Source organism: Symphalangus syndactylus, chromosome 9 (genome assembly GCF_028878055.3).
Source record: "Symphalangus syndactylus isolate Jambi chromosome 9, NHGRI_mSymSyn1-v2.1_pri, whole genome shotgun sequence".
NCBI lineage: Eukaryota > Metazoa > Chordata > Mammalia > Primates > Hylobatidae > Symphalangus > Symphalangus syndactylus.
Window position 1 is genome coordinate 60,461,968 of NC_072431.2, and position 17,802 is coordinate 60,479,769.

At 46.6% G+C, this 17,802-nt stretch overlaps 1 protein-coding gene across 9 annotated transcripts in view; it reads left to right on the top strand.

The window, feature by feature from the left end:
* The window catches only part of CUX1 (cut like homeobox 1), a 465,511-nt gene that overhangs the window by 233,070 nt on the left and 214,639 nt on the right, over nucleotides 1–17,802 (top strand). For all 9 annotated transcript variants that reach the window (XM_055292664.2, XM_055292665.2, XM_055292668.2 and 6 more), the window contains one exon: nucleotides 17,525–17,603. In XM_055292664.2, the coding sequence (XP_055148639.1) occupies nucleotides 17,525–17,603 (79 nt within the window). The remainder of the gene's footprint in view (nucleotides 1–17,524; nucleotides 17,604–17,802) is intronic.

A 17,802-nucleotide genomic window follows, 5' to 3' on the forward strand; every position in this document is an offset into this window, starting at 1 on the left:
CCCGGCCCCATTATCTTTTTGATGATAGTCATCCCAGTGGATGTTGTGGTATCTCATTGTGGTTTTGATTTGCATTTCCCTAATGAGTATTGGCATTGAGCATCTTTTCATGTGCCTATTGGCCATTTGTATCTTTGGAGAAATATCTATTCATATCCTTTGCCTGTATTCTAATTCAGTTACTTTTATTAAATTTTTTATTTTTAATTTTTGTGGGGACTATATATATATTTATGGGGTGGAGCACATGAGATGTTTTGATACAGGCATGCTATGTGTAATAATCTCATTATGGAAAATGGAGTATCCATCACCTGAAGCATTTATCCTTTGTGTTACAAATAATCCGATTATACTTCTTTAATTACTTTTAAATGTACAATTAAGTTATTGACTGTAATCACCCTGTTGTGCTATCAAATAATAGGTCTTAATTCATTCCTCCTGGCTTTTTTGGTACCCATTAACGATACCACCTTTCCAGCCCCATTACCCCTCCCAGCCTCTGGTAACCATCCTTCTACTTTCTCTGTCCAAGAGTTAAATTGTTTTTATGTTTATATCCCACCAATATTTGAGAATATGAGATGTTTGTCTTTCTATGCCTGGCTAATTGTTTTTTTATTTAATGAGTTGTAAGAGGGCTTATATATTCTGGAGTATCTTTTCAAAACTTCCATTCTGCGGGTTGTCTTCTCACTTTTTTTTTTTTTTTTTTTTTTTGAGACAGAGTCTCACCCTGTTGCCCAGGGCGGGTGCAGTGTCACGATCTCAGCTCACAGCAACCTGTGCCTCCCAGGTTCGAGCCATTCTCCTGCCTCAGACTCCTGAGTAGCTGGGATCACAGTTGTGTGTGCCACCATACCCAGCTAATTTTTGTATTTTTAGTAGAGACAGGGTTTTGCCATGTTGGCCAGGCTGGTCCCGAACTCCTGACCTCAGGTGATCCACCCGCCTCAGCCTCCCAAAGTGCTGGGATTACAGGTGTGAGCCACTGCACCCAGCCTCTCTTTTCACTTTCTTGGTAGCATCTTTAGAAGCACAGAAGTTTTACATTTGATGAAATCCAATTTATCGATTTTTCTTTTGGTATTTGTGCTTTTGGCATCATACCTAAGAAACCATTGCCTAATCCAAGGTCATAAAGGTTGACACCTGTGTTTTCTTTTAAGAGGTTTTGTAGTTTTAGCTCATACGTTTTGGTCTTTGATTTATTTCGAGTTAATTTTTTGCATATGGTGTGAGGTAGGGATCAAACTTTGCTCTTTTGCATGTGGATATCCAGTCGTCCCAGCAACATTTGTTGAAACACTGTTCTTTTACCCTTGAATTGTCTTGTCGCTCCTGTTAAAAATCAGTTGATCATAATATGAGGTTTCCTTTCTGGGCTGTATTGATCTGTATGTTTATCCTTATGCCACTATCAGTTCAGGTCAATGTAGTTTTGTATTTAGTATTGAAATTGGGAAGTGTGACTCCTTCAACCTTGTTTCCTTTTTCAAAATTATTTTGGTTATTTGGGGTCACTGCATTTTCATATGAATCTTAGAATCAACTTGTCAATTTCTGCAAAGAAGCCAGCTGGGTCTAGGTACAGGGGCTCTTGTCTGTAATTCTAACACTTTTGGAGGCCAAGGCAGGAGGATCGCTTGAACCTAATAATTCAAGACCAGCCTGGACAATATAATGAGATCTCATCTCTACAAGAAAAAAGTTAAAGCTTAGCCAAGCATGGTGGCGCATTCCTGTAGTCTCAGTTACTCAGGAGGCTGTGGCAGGAGGATCACTTCAGCCTGGGAATTGGAGGTTGCAATAAGCTGAGGTTGTGACACTGCACTCCAACCAGGGTGACAGAGTGAGACCCTGTCTCCAAAAAAGCCAGCTGGAATTTTGATAGGCATTCCCTTGAATGTGTAAATCAACTTCGTGACTATTGCCATCTTAAAAATATTAAATCTTCCAATCCATAAGCATTGGCCATCTTTCCATTTAGTTTAGTGTCTTTCAGCAGTGTTTTATGGTTTTTAGAGCACAAGTTTTGTATTTCTTTTGCCAAATTTATTCGTAAGTATTTTATACTTTTTGTGATGCTATTATAAATGGATTTTTTTTTTTTTTTACTTTCACTCTCAGATCATTTATTGCAAACATATAGAAAGACAAATGATTTTTTTACAGGGATACTTTGTTGCATTGAGCTTCACTTTTTTATGCTTTGAAGATAGTGTGTTTCTTCACAAATTGAAGTCTGTGGCAACCCTGAGTCAAACAAGTGTGTCAGCATTATTTTTCCAACTGCAGGTGCTCACTTCATTTCTCTTTGTCACACTTTGGTAATTCCCACAATACGTCCAATCATTCACTATTATTATATCTGATATGGTGATCTGCAGCCAGGGAGCTTTGATATTACTATTGTAATTGTTTGGGGACACCACAAACTGTGCCCCATATAAGATGGCAGACTTAATTGATAAATATTGTGTGTGTTCTTACTACTCCACCAACCAGCTGTTTCCCATCTCTTCCTGTCTTTGGGTTTCCCTATTTCTTGAGACACAGCAATATTGAAATTAGGTGAATTAATAATCCTACAATGGCCTATTTAATTAAGTGAAAGGAACAGTCACGTGTCTCTCACTTTAAGTCAAAAGCTAGAAATGATTAAGCTCAGCGAGAAAGGCATGTTGAAAGCTGAGGTAGGTTAAAAGCTAGACTTCTTGAACCAGTTAGCCCAGTCATTAGTGCAAAGGAAAAGTTCATAAAGGAAATGAAAAGTGCTGCTCCAGTGAACACACGAATGATAAGAAAGCCTTCTTTCTGATAGGGAGAAAATTTTGGTGGTCTGGATAGACGATCAAACCAGCCACAACATTCTCTTAAGCCAAAGTCTAATTCTTTTAATTGGGTCTTAATTGTCTCAAGCGAAAGCCATGACCCTTCAATTCTATGAAGGCTGACGGAGGTGGAGAAGCTACCGAAGAAAAGTTGGAAGCTAGGGGAGGTTGGTTCATGATATTTAAGGAAAGAATTCATCTCCATAATACAAAAGTGCAAAGTAAAGTAGCAAATGCTTTGGTGGAAGCTGCAGCAAGTTATCCAGAAGATCCAGCTAAGATAATCAATGAAGATGATGGTGCTACACAACAGATTTTCAATGTAGGTAAAGTAGCCTTCTCTTGGAAGAAGATATAATCTAGGACTTGCATAGCTAAAGAGAAGTCAGTGTCTTGTCTTCAAAGCTTTCAAATGCAGGCTGACTCTCGTTAGGGGATAACGCAGCTGGTGACTTGAAGTTGAAGCCATTGCTCATTTATCATTCGGAAAAATCCTCGGGCCTCCAGAATTAAGCTACACCTACTCTGCCTGTGCTCTAGAAATGGAATAATAAAGCCTAGATCACAGCATCTGTTTACAGCATGGCTTACTGAATATTTTAAGCCCACTGTTGAGACCTACTGCCCAGAATTAAAAAAGGTTCTTTTCTTTTTTGAGACGGAGTCTTGCTCTTGTCACTCAGGCTGAAGTGCAATGGCATGACCTCGGCACACTGCAACCTCTGCTTCCCAAGTTCAAGTGGTTCTCCTGCCTCGGCCTCTTGAGTAGTTGGGATTACAGGCTCCCACCACCATGCCTGGCTAATTTTTGTATTTTTAGTAGAGATTGGGTTTCGCTATGTTGGCCAGGCCGGTCTTGAACTCCTGACCTCATGATCCACCTTCCTCAGCCTCCCGAAGTACTGGGATTACAGGCATGAGCCACCGCACTCAGCTGATAAAAAGATTTTCTTTGTTTTTGTTTTTGTTTTTGTTTGAGACAGAGTCTCGCTCTGTCACCCAGGCTGGAGTCTAGTGGTGCGATCTCAGCTCACTGCAACCTCTGCCTCCTGGGTTCAAGTGATTCTCCTGCCTCAGCCTCTCAAGTAGCTGGGATTACAGGTGTGTGCTACCATGCCTGGCTAATTTTTTGTATTTTTATTAGAGATGGAGTTTCACCGTGTTAGCCAAGATGGTCTTGATCTCCTGACCTCGTGATCCACCCGCCACAGCCTCCCAAAGTGCTGGGATTACAGGCGTGAGCCACCGCGCCTAGCCAAAAGGTTCTTTTCAAAATATGACTGCTCACTGACAGTGCACCTGGTCAACAAGAGCTCTGATGGAGATGTACAAGATGAATGTTGTTTCGATGCCTGCTAACACAACCTGCATTCTACAGCACATGGATTAGGGAGTAATTTTGACATTCAAGTCTTATTTTTTAAGAAATACGTTTTGTAAGGCTATAGCTGCCATAGATGGTGATTCCTCTGATAGATCTAAGCAAATTAAATAGAAATCCTTTCCTTCTGGAAAGGAGTCACCATTTTAGATTCCATGAAGAACATTTGTGATTCATGGGAGGGGGTTGAAATAGCAACATGAACAGGAGTTTGGAAGAAATGGATTCCAGCCCTCATGGATGACTTTGAGGGGTTCAAGGCTTCGGTGGAGGAAGTAACTGCAGATGCGGTGGAAATAGCAAGAGAACTAGAATTAGAAATGGGGCCTGAAGATGTGACTGAATTGCTGCAACCTTATGATCAAACTCGAATGGATGAGGGGTCGCTTCTTAGGATGAGCAAAGAAAGTGGTTTCTTGAGATGGAAACTACTCTTGGTGAAGATGCTGTGAATATTGTTGAAATGACAACAAAGGATTTAGAATATTCCATAAACTGAGTTGATAAAGCAGTGGCTGGGTTTGAGAGGATCGACTCCTATTTTTTAAGAAGTTCTACTGTGGGTAAAAATCTATCAAATAGCATCGCATGATACACAGAAATCTTGTGTTAACGAAAGAGTCAATCAACCTAGCCAATTTCATTGTTGTCTTAAGAAATTGCCACAGTCATCCCAAGCTTCAGTAACCACAACCCTGATCAGTCTAGCAGCCACCCAACACCAAGGCAAGACTCTCCACCAGCAAAAAGATTACAACTCCCTGAAAGCTCAGATAATCTTTAGCATGTTTTGGCAATAAAGCATTTTTTAATTAAGATATGTACATTTTTGAGACATAGAGCTATTACATACTTAACAGACTATGATATAAACATAACTTTTATATTCACTGGAAAACCAAAAATTTTATATGATGTGCTTCATTGCAATATTTGCTCTTTTTGTCATACTTGCCTTTTTTGTTCTATTTTTGAGACAGTCTCCGTCACTCAGGGTGGAGTACAGTGGCACAATTTCGGCTCACTGCAACCTCCACCTCCTGGGTTCAAGCGATTCTCATGCCTCAGCCACCCGAGTAGCTGGAATTACAGGCATGTGCCACTACACCTGGCTAATTTTTTTTTATTTTTTATTTTTTTTTTATTTTTAGTAGAGACAGGGTTTAGTAGAGACAGGGTTTCACGATAGCCAGGCTGGTCTCAAACTCCTGACCTCAGGTGATCTGCCTTTCCTAGCCTCCCAAAGTGCTAGGATTACAAGCGTGAGCCACCGTACCTGGTCTGTTTTTACTTTCTTATGGTGGTCTGGAACCAAACCTGCATTATCTTTGAGGTATACCCATATATTGATCTTGCATTGTGCAGTCTTGCTGAATGTGTATGTTTTTATACCTCTACAATTTTTTTTATTGTACACATATATTATCTACTCACAACAATGGTGATGTAAAAATCTCAGGTAGGCATTTATCCCCTAGGAAGCCTGCCCCACACCCCCACCGGGATTTACCCGAGGGAGGTAGGGGAGGGGAGCGTTACCCCATCTTAAACTTTTTGGGAGCAGCAGTAGGAATCTGTGTCTCCCATAGGCTGGAATAGAACACGGTCTAGCACATCTTAGCCTCCTTAAATGACTTTATTGACAAAATGAAGGAAGAAGTGAAGCAGGGGTGAGCAAGCAGCCAGCACCTCCTTCCACTGAAGAGCCTGCTGCAGGCAGGTTTCCCTGTTGTCTAAGCCGTGATCTGCCATCCTGGAGAATTTACCTGCCCATTCTGGTTTTGCACTGTGGGGAGAGAGAAGACAGTAATCTTTCTTCCCCAAGACAGCCTTTCAGATAGATGTTGACAGCCAGAATGGCAGATGTACTTGGAAGGGCTTTGTAAACTCAAGGAGAATAGAAATGCTTGTTGCTGTTTTTATCATCTTGGCTTTTAATCTTGTGCTATCCCCTGCCACAAATTTCCTCTATGGATCCCATACCCTTTCTCCAAGCCAGCGGCTTCTTCGGGGCCTCTCTAGTTTTCCTCTTAGAAACTTACTAAGTGGGGCCGGGTACGGTGGCTCACACCTGTAATCCCAGCACTTTGGGAGGCCAAGGCGGGTGGATCACTTGAGGTCAGGAGTTCGAGACCAGCCTGGCCAACATGGTGAAACCTCATCTACTAAAAATACAAAAATTAGCCAGGCGTGGTGGCAGGTGGCTGTAGTCCCAGCTACTCAGGAGGCTAAGGCAGGAGAATCACTTGAACCCGAGAGGTGGAGGTTGCACTGAGCCGAGATCGTGCCACCTCACTCCAGCCTGGGTGACAGAGTGAGACTTCATCTCAAAAAAAAAAAAAAAAAAAAAATTAAAACCCTCAAGATTTGGCCTGCATACATGTCTGTTTTGGACAGCACCTGGCTCAGTCTTAGCTGACTTTTAGTGTTTAATGTGGCCCTTCAAATCATGCTTTGCTCTTGAAAACATTCTACAGCCAGACTTCGAGCGCGACGAAACTACCCTATCATATCCCTGCAGCTTTGTTGATTTTTATTGGCCTCTACTCCGACAGAGCTCATCGATTTGAAAATTCTTTTAATGGCCTGTGTTTATTTCTAAATCATTAGCTTGTAAACTCCCAGGGTGTACAGGCTAGTGGATTGTTCTTGAATATGCTGTCATCACTGTGGTCTTAAATGTTGCTTAGGGACTGGGCGCAGTGGCTTACGCCTGTACTCCCAGCACTTTGGGAGGCCGAGGCAGACGGATCATGAGGTCAAGAGACCGAGACCATCCTGGCTAACATGGTGAAGCCCCCGTCTTTACTAAAAAAAATACAAAAAAATTAGCCGGGTGTGGTGGTGGGCGCCGGTAGTCCTAGCTACTTGGGAGGCTGAGGCAGGAGAATGGCGTGAACCTGGGAGGCGGAGCTTGCAGTGAGCCGAGATCCCACCACTGCACTCCAGCCTGGGTGACAGAGAGAGACTCTGTCTCCAAAAAAAAAAAAAAAAAAAAAAAAAAAAAAAAAAAAAAAATGTTGCTTAGGGTCCTGGTCCTCCAGGACTTTCCACATCTTGGCTTCCTGCTTGATTTGATCACGATGGGGAATAACCTATGGTGTGGTGGAAAGAAAGGTGCTGACTTTGGATTTATTAGCAAAGGTTAGTGATGTTGACCCAGTTTCTGTCCAGACAGTGTCAGATACTTAATTACTTAATGTAGGAGGTTCCCACGTTTATAATTACAACAGCTCAACAAGGAGGGAGTTACTACCCTCACTTAATAGACAAAGGGATCAAGGCTTCAGACTATATATATATATATATATATATATATATATATATACACACACACACACATATATATACACAAAATATATATACACACACACACACTTTGCTGCCCAGTCCTGGAGTGCAGTGGCATGGTCTTGGGTCACCGCAACCTCTGCGTTCTGGGTTCAAGCAATTCTCCTGCCTCAGCCTCCCAAGTAGCTGGGATTACAGGTGCCCGCCACCACGCCTGGCTAATTTTTTGTATTTTTAGTAGAGATGGGGTTTCACCATGTTGGCCAGGCTGGTCTTGAACTCCTGACCTTGTGATCTGCCCACCTCGGCCTCCCAAAGCACTGGGATTACAGGTGTGAGCCACCGTGCCTGGCCTTTTTTTTTTGAGACAGACTCTCACTCTGTCTCACTCTAGCCCAGGCTAGAGTGCAGTGGCATGATCTCAGCTCACTGCAACCTCCGCCTCCAGGGTTCAAGCAATTCTCCTGCCTCAGCCTCCCGAGTAGCTGGGATTACAGGCATGCGCCACCATGCCTGGCTAATTTTTGTATTTTCAGTAGAGACAGGGTTTCACCATGTTGGCCAGGCTGGTCTCGAACTCCTGACCTCAGGAGATCCATCCGCTTTGGCCTCCCAAAGTGCTGGGATTTACAGGTGTGAGCCACCGTGCCCAGCCAAAGACTTCAGCATTTAAGTAACCTGCCTCCCAGTCACCCAGCCAGTGTGTGCTGGAACTAGGATTCAAACCCAAGTCTGTCTTTCCATCAAACCACACACTCTTTCCATTGACCATGTGGCCCCCAGCCCCAGTGTGCAATGCTAGGGGCCCCTAGGAGGGGCCAGGGGCCAGGTTCCAAGTAACTTGGTGGGTTTCTGCATCTGAGAAGTGAAGCTGGTGAGACGGCGGTTCCTTCACTGTTTTCCAAGAGCTGCCACGGCTTTGATCTTCACAGCAACCAAGATGTATCTCCCCACTTTGCGGATGAAAAAACTGAGGCCCAGAGAGGTTAATTCAGTGGTTCAGGCAGAGCACCTGTTCTATGTTGGAGCTAGAAATCAAACCCTGGTGTGCCAACAGCATGCCCAGGCTCTTGGCTGTGTGTGGCGTGGACTTGCCTACCACATGGGCATGGCCAGGCCCCTGTGTTACACTGGAGAGATGAGCCTTTTTTATTTCAAAATACACAGCACTTCTTGGCCGGGCACAGTGGCTCATGCCTGTAATCCCAGCACTTCGGAAGGCTGAGGTGGGTAGATCACTTGAGCTCGGGAGTGAACCACTGTGCCCGGCACTGTATGTTACTCTCTTAGAGATATGGCCAACTCTTGAGATCTGTAACCATCAGCTTTTACTAGATTATGCTGCAGTAACAAACAAACTGCTACAAATCTCAGTGGCCTGTGGCAACCAAAGATGGTTTCTTGTTCATGTGTCATGCTGACTGGAGGTTGGCTGTGACTGTGCCCCAGCCCTGTGGGTGGTCCTCATTCTAGGATCTCAGTGGAGGAAGCAGGTCCTATAAGGTCTTCGCAGCAGAGGGAGGGAGCACACTGGCTCTTAAATCTTAACGCTCAGATAAGACACCATCACTTAGATACCACTGGCCAAAGCATTTCATGTGGCCACTCCTGACATCCAGGGGGAAGTTGCTGTTACACCACAAGTCACGTGGCAGTGGGCAGAGATGTGTGACGCCTCCTCCAGGGAGCCTAGATGGTAGTTGGGAGTGGCAGCAGCATATTCCGTGTGACTCCAGGAGCCCACAGCACAGCCCTGCTGGCACTCACATGGTTGGGCACTTTCTCACCCCTTCCATATCTCAGAGATCTAGTGGATTTCTATGAACTTGTTTTCCAAACCTAGACTGAGTTTTTGTACTATCATAAGCAGATACTGATTGAGAGCTAGATTAAAATACCTTCCTATAGACATTTGTCTTTATCTTATTTTATTTGAGACAGGATCTCACTGTCACCCAGGCTGGAGTGCAGTGGTGCAATCATAGCTCATTGGAGCCTTGACCTCCTGGGCTCAAGGGATCCTCCCAAGGAGGTGGGACCCCAGGCATGCACCACCACGCCCACCCAGCCAATTTTTTATTTTTTGTAGAGACAGGATCTTGCTACGTTGCCCAGGTTGATCTCGAACTCCCGTGCTCAAATGTTCCTCCCACCTTGGCCTCCCAAAGTGCTGGGATTATAGGCGTGAGCCACTGCACCTACACATTTGTCTTTAAATGTAACACTTAGCCGGGTGCAGTGGCTCATGCCTGTAATCCCAGCACTTTGGGAGGCCGAGGCGGGCGGATCACCTGAGGTCAGGAGTTCGAGACCAGCCTGGCTAACATGGAGAAACCCCATCTCTATTAAAAATACAAAAATTAGCCGGGCAATGGTGATGGGTGCCTGTAATCCCAGCTACTCGGGAGGCTGAGACAGAAGAATCGCTTGAACCTGGGAGGGAAGTTTGCAGTGAGCCGAGATTGCACCATTGCACTCCAGCCTGGGCGACAGAGCAAGACTCCATCTCAAAATAAATAAATAAATAAATGTAACACTACATTAAAAAAAAAAAACTCAACCTTATGAAAGTGATGTTGCTGAAAACCTAACCGCAGAATCCAGTAGCAGCCATTAGTGCAGATGTGAGGGTCACTGCAGGAAGACAGCTGGAGAGTGGAGAAAGACACCTCCCAGGAGCTATTGCCAGCCAGGTGGCTGTCATCATCTCACAGCACACAAAACAGATGCTTACTACACAGAGAACTCTTTACTCTTTACATATTAAGCATTTCTTTTTCTTTTTACTTTTTTTTTTTTTTTTTTTTTTTTGAGACAGCGTCTCACTCTGTCTCCCAGGCTGGAGTGCAATGGCATGATCTTGGCTCACTGCAATCGCCGCCTCCCGAGTTCACGCCATTCTCCTGCTTCAGCCTCCCGAGTAGCTGGGATTACAGGTGCCTGCCACCACACTCAGCTAATTTTTAATAGTTTTAGTCGAGACGAGGTTTCACCATGTTGGCCAGGCTGGTCTCGAACTCCTGACCTCAAGTGATCCACCCACCTTGGCCTCCCAAAGTGCTGGGATTACAGGCGTGAGCCACCACGCCTGGTCAAGAACTCTTTTTTTTTTTTTTTTTTTTTTTTTTTTGAGACGGAGTCTTGCTCTGTCACCCAGGCTGGAGTGCAGTGGCGCAATCTTGGCTCACTGCAAGCTCCGCCTCCCGGGTTCACGCCATTCTCCTGCCTCAGCCTCTCCGAGTAGCTGGGACTACAGGCGCCCGCCACCACGCCCGGCTAATTTTTTTGTATTTTTAGTAGAGACGGGGTTTCACCGTGGTCTCGATCTCCTGACCTCGTGATCCACCCGCCTCAGCCTCCCAAAGTGCTGGGATTACAGGCGTGAGCCACCGCGCCCAGCTAAGAACTCTTTACGTATTGAGCATTTTCATAAATATTTAAACCTGGATTCCCGAACCCTTGGGTCACGTCTGCAGACCATGCAGTTGACCATTGCAGAAGATATTAAAAGCATATTAAACACCCACTGTATGCCCGTGGTCAGGAGGAAAGACAGTTGATGCTACAGCTTAGTTTTCCAGGAATTCAGGATCCCTGAGTCAGGCAGCCTTATCTGTCATCTTAGAACTCCAGGACAGCCCCAGGTGGTGGTGGGAGTGGCCGCGGCTGGGAGATGGATCTGCTCTGAGCTTGCGGATCAGGGTAGCATTCCTGGGAGGCGCCTTCCAGGCGGAGGGGAAATTGCTCATGTGTTCTGGGAACTGGGAGTGACTGGGTGTGGCAGGAGTGTGAGGCATGGCAGGAGGTGAGACTGAAAAAGAGGCTGATCCCTCAGAGCAAGACAGGTTTTACCCAAGGCCGCAGGCCAGTGTCTAACCGTCTCTAGATCCATCCCGGTTTAGCTTCTTCTAAATGGTTTTGTGTCTGTGTGAGAGTGTGTGTGAAATGGAGTTTTGCTATGTTGCCCAGGTTGGTCTTGAACTTCTGGGCTCAAGCAATCCTCCCACCCTGGCCTCCCAACGTGCTGGGATTACAGGCATGAGCAACGGTGCCGGCTCTAAATGGTTTTAAGGGCACTGTACCTACCTCAAGCTAACGTGCACGCAGGCACGAGCGAGCTGGAACCCTAGCCTAGGATCCTCTCTTCAGCAATCCTTGCCTTAAGACCTCGCCTTAGACGTTTGCTCATTTACAGATCCCTCCCCTTCTCAGAGGGAGCTGTGTTACCAAGCCTTGGCTTGCACCTCCAAGGCATGCAGTGGGTGGGCTGGGCTCCCTGCAGGGAGTCAGGCAGGTGTGTGGGGGGCATGAAGGTGAGCAGGACACTGTCCCTTCCTCCCTCACTCTCACGGGTGCTCTTCCTGGCTGGTAGCCACGTGGACACCTGGGGGGAAGCTGTTCTGTGTGGCAGAGTGACTGTGTTGTGTCTGGTACTGGGGCCCTTGCCAGGGTAGGTCAGTGACCCCTCCAGCCCCAAGAGGCTGCTGCTGTCTCCTCCTCGTGCAGATGAGGTGGGGCTGGCATTCAAAGCCCTGGCTCCCTCCCTCTAGACTCAGAACAGCCCAGGAACCCAGCTCCAGGTCTGGAGGAAGTGGTGTGTGCAGATAGGTTTTGAGTGGACAGAGAGGTTAGCGAAGGGTGTTCCAAGTAAGCAAAGCACGGAACTAGGAAGTCACCAGCTGCAGCAGGGAAGTCACACGAAGAGACAACCCACCACAGACCGGGTGAGCTGCAGAGGGAGGATGGACCGAACTCCAACTTCAGGGTCATTCTGGTTTTTTTTTTTTTAAGATAGGGTCTCGCTTGGTCGTCCAGGCTGGAGTGCAGTGGCTCAGTCATAGCTTACTCCAGCCTTGAACCCCTTGGCCCAAGCGATCCTCCCACCTCAGCCTCCGAGTAGCTGGGACTACAGGCGTGTACCACTGTGCCTGGCTAATTTGTATTTTTTTGTAGAGATAGGGTCTCACTATGCTGCCCAAGCTGGTCTTGAATTCCTGGGCTCAAGCCCTCCTCCCACCTCGGTTTCCCAAAGCTGGGATTACAAGTGCATGCCACCATGCCCAGCTAATTTTTATTTTTGGTAGAAATAGGGTCTCACTCTGCTGCCCAGGCTGGTCTTGAACTCCTGCCTCCATTTCCTAAATTGTTGGGATCACAGGCATGAGCCACTGCGCCCAGCCTTGAGGCCTATTCTTGTCTGTGGGGGCTGAGGGGACTTTATCATTTAGAAAAGGATCTTTTAAGTCGTCTCTTTTAAGAAACCTCATGGTCCATTTGCCTACTGAATTAATTAAACTCATTGGCCTGACCATGTTCCTCAGGACTGGGCTGGAATTTCCCTGTGTTAGTGGAAGAGGGCACGGGGAGAGGACTGAGAGTCATGGTCCCTGTGATACAGCTCCAATGAGTGGAGCAACACTAGGGTTTTTGGTTTTTATGCCGGTTTGGATAAAATGACAGGGATACACATGGAGTGGTTGTTTTTTTGTTTTGTTTTGTTCTGAGACGCAGTCTCACTGTGTCGCCAGGCTGGAGTGCAGTGGCGTGATCTCGGCTCACTGCAACCTCTGCCTTCTGGGTTCAAGCAATTCTCCTGTCTCAGCCTCCTGAGTAGCTGGCATTACAGGCGCCCGCCACCATGCCCGGCTAATTTTTGTATTTTTAGTAGAGACAGGGTTTCACCATGTTGGCCAGGCTGGTCTACATCTCCTGACCTCGTGATCCACCCGCCTTGGCCTCCCAAAGTGCTGGGATTACATGTGTGAGCCACCACGCCTGGCTCAGTGGAGTGGTTTTAAAACCCCGGTGTCCACGGGGCTGGTTCCTTCTGCAGGCTGTAGGGGAGAATCTACTGTGTCCCTGTCCCAGCTTCTGGTGGTTTCCTGGTCATCTTCGTCTTGTAGATCATCAGCCCAGTCTCTCCTTCATCTCCCTGTGACATCCTACCTGTCTACATGTCTGTCTCTGTATCCAGGGGGCCCAGGCTAATGACCTTGCCTTACGTTGATCACCTGCAGAGACCCTAGCTCCAAATAAGGTCACCTTCACAGGTATTGGGGGTCAGGACTTCATCATCTTTCAAGAGACACAATTCAACCCATTATAGCCCCGAAGTGTGCTGTGTAAATTACCAAACCCCACATCCCGGGGAATAACCCAAACAGGAGACAGGAGGACAGAGTTCAGGATCCTTCCAGATCCCAGCCCTTGCCTCCAGGAGACGCAGCCACCCGGTACCCTGAGTCGGAATACCTGGGAAGTGAGGGGCCCTCCCTAGGCAGATCCTAAGCCAGAAAGAGAAGCCTCTGTGTGGCCGTCAAGCGGTACGGACAGCAGCCAGGGCTGGACAGACTCCAGAAAGCTGGACAGACTCTGCTACCCACCTGCCTCTCTTAGAAGAGCCCCAGGGAGCGTTCCAATTCATCTGGAGAAGCAACTCCAAATCCGTTGCTTACTCTAGACATCTGTAATATGTGGGCTTAGGTACAGTTGAAACAGTGCCATTTAGACAGTTCCCAAAATTTGTAATAGATATGGAGAAAGATACATGGTATGACAGGGAAAGAAAGCACAACACACAATCTTACGTATAGGCTGATTTCAAGTATGTACATACACACACGCGTTTTAAGCAGCTTGATTGAGATATAATTCACATACCATATAATTCACCCATTTAAAGTCTGGAGTTCATTGACTTTTAGGATATTCACAAAGTTGCACAGCTGTCACCACAATTGTCAAACGTTTTCATCACCCCAAAAGGAAATCCCACACCCTTCAGTTGGCATCCACCAGCCCCTCCTTCCCACCCACCCGCAGTCCAAGACCACTCTAATGTATAATACTTCTGTCTTTTGTTTGCCTATGTGTCTGCATTTCATGTAACTTTATTTTTTTTGAGACGGAGTCTTGCTCTGTTGCCAGGCTGGACTAGAATGGTGCGATCTCAGCTCACTGCAACCTCCACCTCCCAAGTACTAAGCGAAGCAATTCTCCTGCCTCAGCCTCCTGAGTAGCTGAGATTACAGGTGCATGCCACCATGCCCGGCTAATTTTTGTATTTTTAGTAGAGATGGGGTTTCATCATCTTGGCCAGGCTGGTCTCGAACTCTTGACCTCATGATCTGCCCACCTGGGCCTCCCAAAGTGCTGGGATTACAGGCGTGAGCCACCGCACCTGACCGCAACTCTATTTTTTTTTTTTTTTTAATAATTAGGAAAAAAAATTAGAAATAAAGACCTGATAGTCTGACTCCTGCCGGTGAGTGGTGGATTTTAATTATACTTTAAAATTTTTTTTCTGTATTTTTGATATTTTTCTGATCACACAATGAGCATGAGTTGCTAATAATGGGGGAGGGGGTTATTTTAAAAACAAAGCGTGGTCTTGTCATACCAATAGTCCTTGTAGGCAAGGCATGGTGGCTCATGCCTGTAATCTCTCCTGACGCCTGAAGTCAGGAGTTCAAGACCAGCCTTGCCAACATGACGAAACCCCGTCTCCACTAAAAATACAAAAAAAAAATTAGCTAGGTGTGGTAGCACACGCCCGTAGTCTCAGCTACTTGGGAAGCTGAGGCAGGAGAATTGTTTGAACCTGGGAGGCGGAGGCTGCAGTGAGCTGAGACTGCACCACTGCACTCCAGCCTGGGCAACAGAGCAAGCCTCCATCTCAAAAAAAAGTCCTTAAATATTGTTCTGAAACTCTACTCAACACCAAATTCACAACCTTGTTTTTTGTTTTTTGTTTTTTAATTTGAGACAGAGTCGCTGTGTTGCCCAGGCTGGAATGCAGCTGCATGAACACAGCTCACTGCAGCCTCGAACACCTAGGCTCAGGCAGTCCTCCCACCTCAGCCTCGCAAGTAGCTGGTATTACAGGTGCATTGCCACCCCACCCAGCTAATTTTTTTGTTTTTTGTAAAATTTTTATTTTTAAATTTTAATTTGTAGATAGCTCTTATTTTGCCCAGGGTGGTCTTGATCTCCTGGGCTCAAGCCATCCTCCTGTCTGGGGCTCCCACAGTGCTGTGATTACAGGTGTGAGTCACCACACCTGGCCCAGAATCACAGCCTTATCTTATCAGGTTGAGGGGGGTGGAAATGTGTCTGAGTTCCAAACAATTGACTTCAGATTGGAATCTTGGTGCACAGCTTGTTAGAAGTTGGAAATGCTTGCATTGCACTAGGCTGCTATGCATTCGATTTTCTAGGCCCAGCTCCCGCTAGCCATCATCCCCCAATTCTGAGCGCTCCATATCCTTAATCAGGAGACCTCTCTCAGCCCTTAACAGACTGCCTGGTGGCTCAGGTGAGAGGCCCTGTAATTAAACCACATCCTTTGCCTCTGTAATAACATCGGAGACAGCATAGTTCTAGGAGGGGACAGACAGAATATATAATTTCCTGTCCTTTGCCTGAGCCAGTATGACATTGGTACATGTGCAGTCTTGCGTGTTTCGGCTGTGAAGTGCGAGCTGTTGTCTCAGCAAGTGTGTAGGTAAGCTAAATATTCTAACAAGTCTGCCCAACCACGGCAGGCTCTTTGCATATGCATCCAGCATAGTTGATGAACAGACGTCTACACTAGAGGAAACTGGCTCAGCTAGTCAGTTCACAAAACAAACCAATCCTGGCCACCATCGCAAAACCTTGCCAGTTGCCTAATCTGGAATTCCCAGGACCGTCCTCGATTCACCTTTTTCTTCTGGGCCTCACGTCAACTGTGTGTGTCACTGATCTCTCCAGCCGCCCCCTCCTCCTCCTCAACACCCACAACCACTGCCCAGCGCATCTCACTCAGATGAAAGCAGTGATATCCGAGGGGTCTCTTCCTCCCTGCCCCCTCCTGTGCTCTTTCCACCCTGACTGCTGCCCAGGTGATGAGGGTCACCCTGCACCATGTGCGCTTGTGCCGCTCAAAATTGCACCCCACTTGCTTGTCCAACTGTGTCACCCATAGCTCCCACATACGTATCCGCTTTCCCACCCGGCAGACTCTCGTGGGTCCCCTATGCCCCATGGTGTGTTGTAGCCGTGTTGGTAGATTCTTAATCTGGACTCCAGGAATGGAGCACAAGCTGACATGCGAATGAGTGTCTTAGAACACATAGGCCAGATGCAGTGGCTCACACCTGTAATCCCAGCACTTTGGGAGGCTGAGGTGGGCAGATCACCCGAGGTCAGGAGTTCGAGACCAGCCTGGACAACATGATAAAACCTTGTCTCTACTAAAAATACAAAAATTAGCCCAGCATGGTGGTGGGCGCCTGTAATTCCAGCTACTTGGGAGGCTGAGGCCAAGAATCGCTTGAACCTGGGAGGCAGAGGTTGCAGTGAGCTGAGATCATGCCACTGCACTCCAGCCTGCGCGACAGAGCAAGACTCTGTCTCAAAAAAAAAAAAAAAAAAGAATTTTATGAAATTCTTTACTCCCGGGATTTGAATGCGTTCGTCTGTTTACATGCAGCGTATTACCCGTCCATCTGGGTGAAATGCTTTTTAAGACTCTGCTCCAAGGTCACAACTTTACTGCCTGAAGTTCCCTTCTCCATGTCCCCAGGAATTTAATTACTTGTTAATTACATACCTGTTTCCCTCCTAGACCCTGAGCTCCTGGGGGTAGAAACTGTCTTTTCCCGCCCACCTCTGATCCCCAGCAGTGTCTAGCACATGGCCAGCTCTTAAGTGAGTACTTGGAGAAGAAAAAGACCAGGAAGGGCATGCCAGACCATTCTCTATGGAAGACCCACCCAGTGTTCCCTGCTTGTAGAGTGAATGGCTCCATACTCCCAAATCTCTGCTCCTCCCTCGTTTACCTTCATGAACAGGGTCCTTTTGTGTTTGCAGGCATTTCCTCTAAGAGGTTGAAGCCCAGTTGTCAAGCATCTATGCAGAGGAATCAGACTTCCGCTTGCTACGGGAATTCACTCGATGTGTAATGCTTTGTAAATTACCTCTTGACAAATGTTGAGCTCTTTGTTTTTCTTTTCTTTCTTTCCTTCCCTTTCAGATTGATGCACTGAGTAAAAGAAGCAAAGAAGCTGAAGCAGCTTTCTTGAATGTCTACAAAAGATTGATTGACGTCCCAGGTAAGCCCTGGCACTAATGGCCCACCAGTGGGGGGCGTTGTGTCTGGTGAGTTGGTGGGTTTTAGGCTCGTTCTTCTTGGCTTTCCTAAGGAAAATAAATACGCCATCAGTGGCAACTTCCCGCCAAGAAACCAGGGAGTGCAGGACACGTGAATTCTCCACAACCCAGACTTTGGGTATGGAGGGAAATTGGATGCAC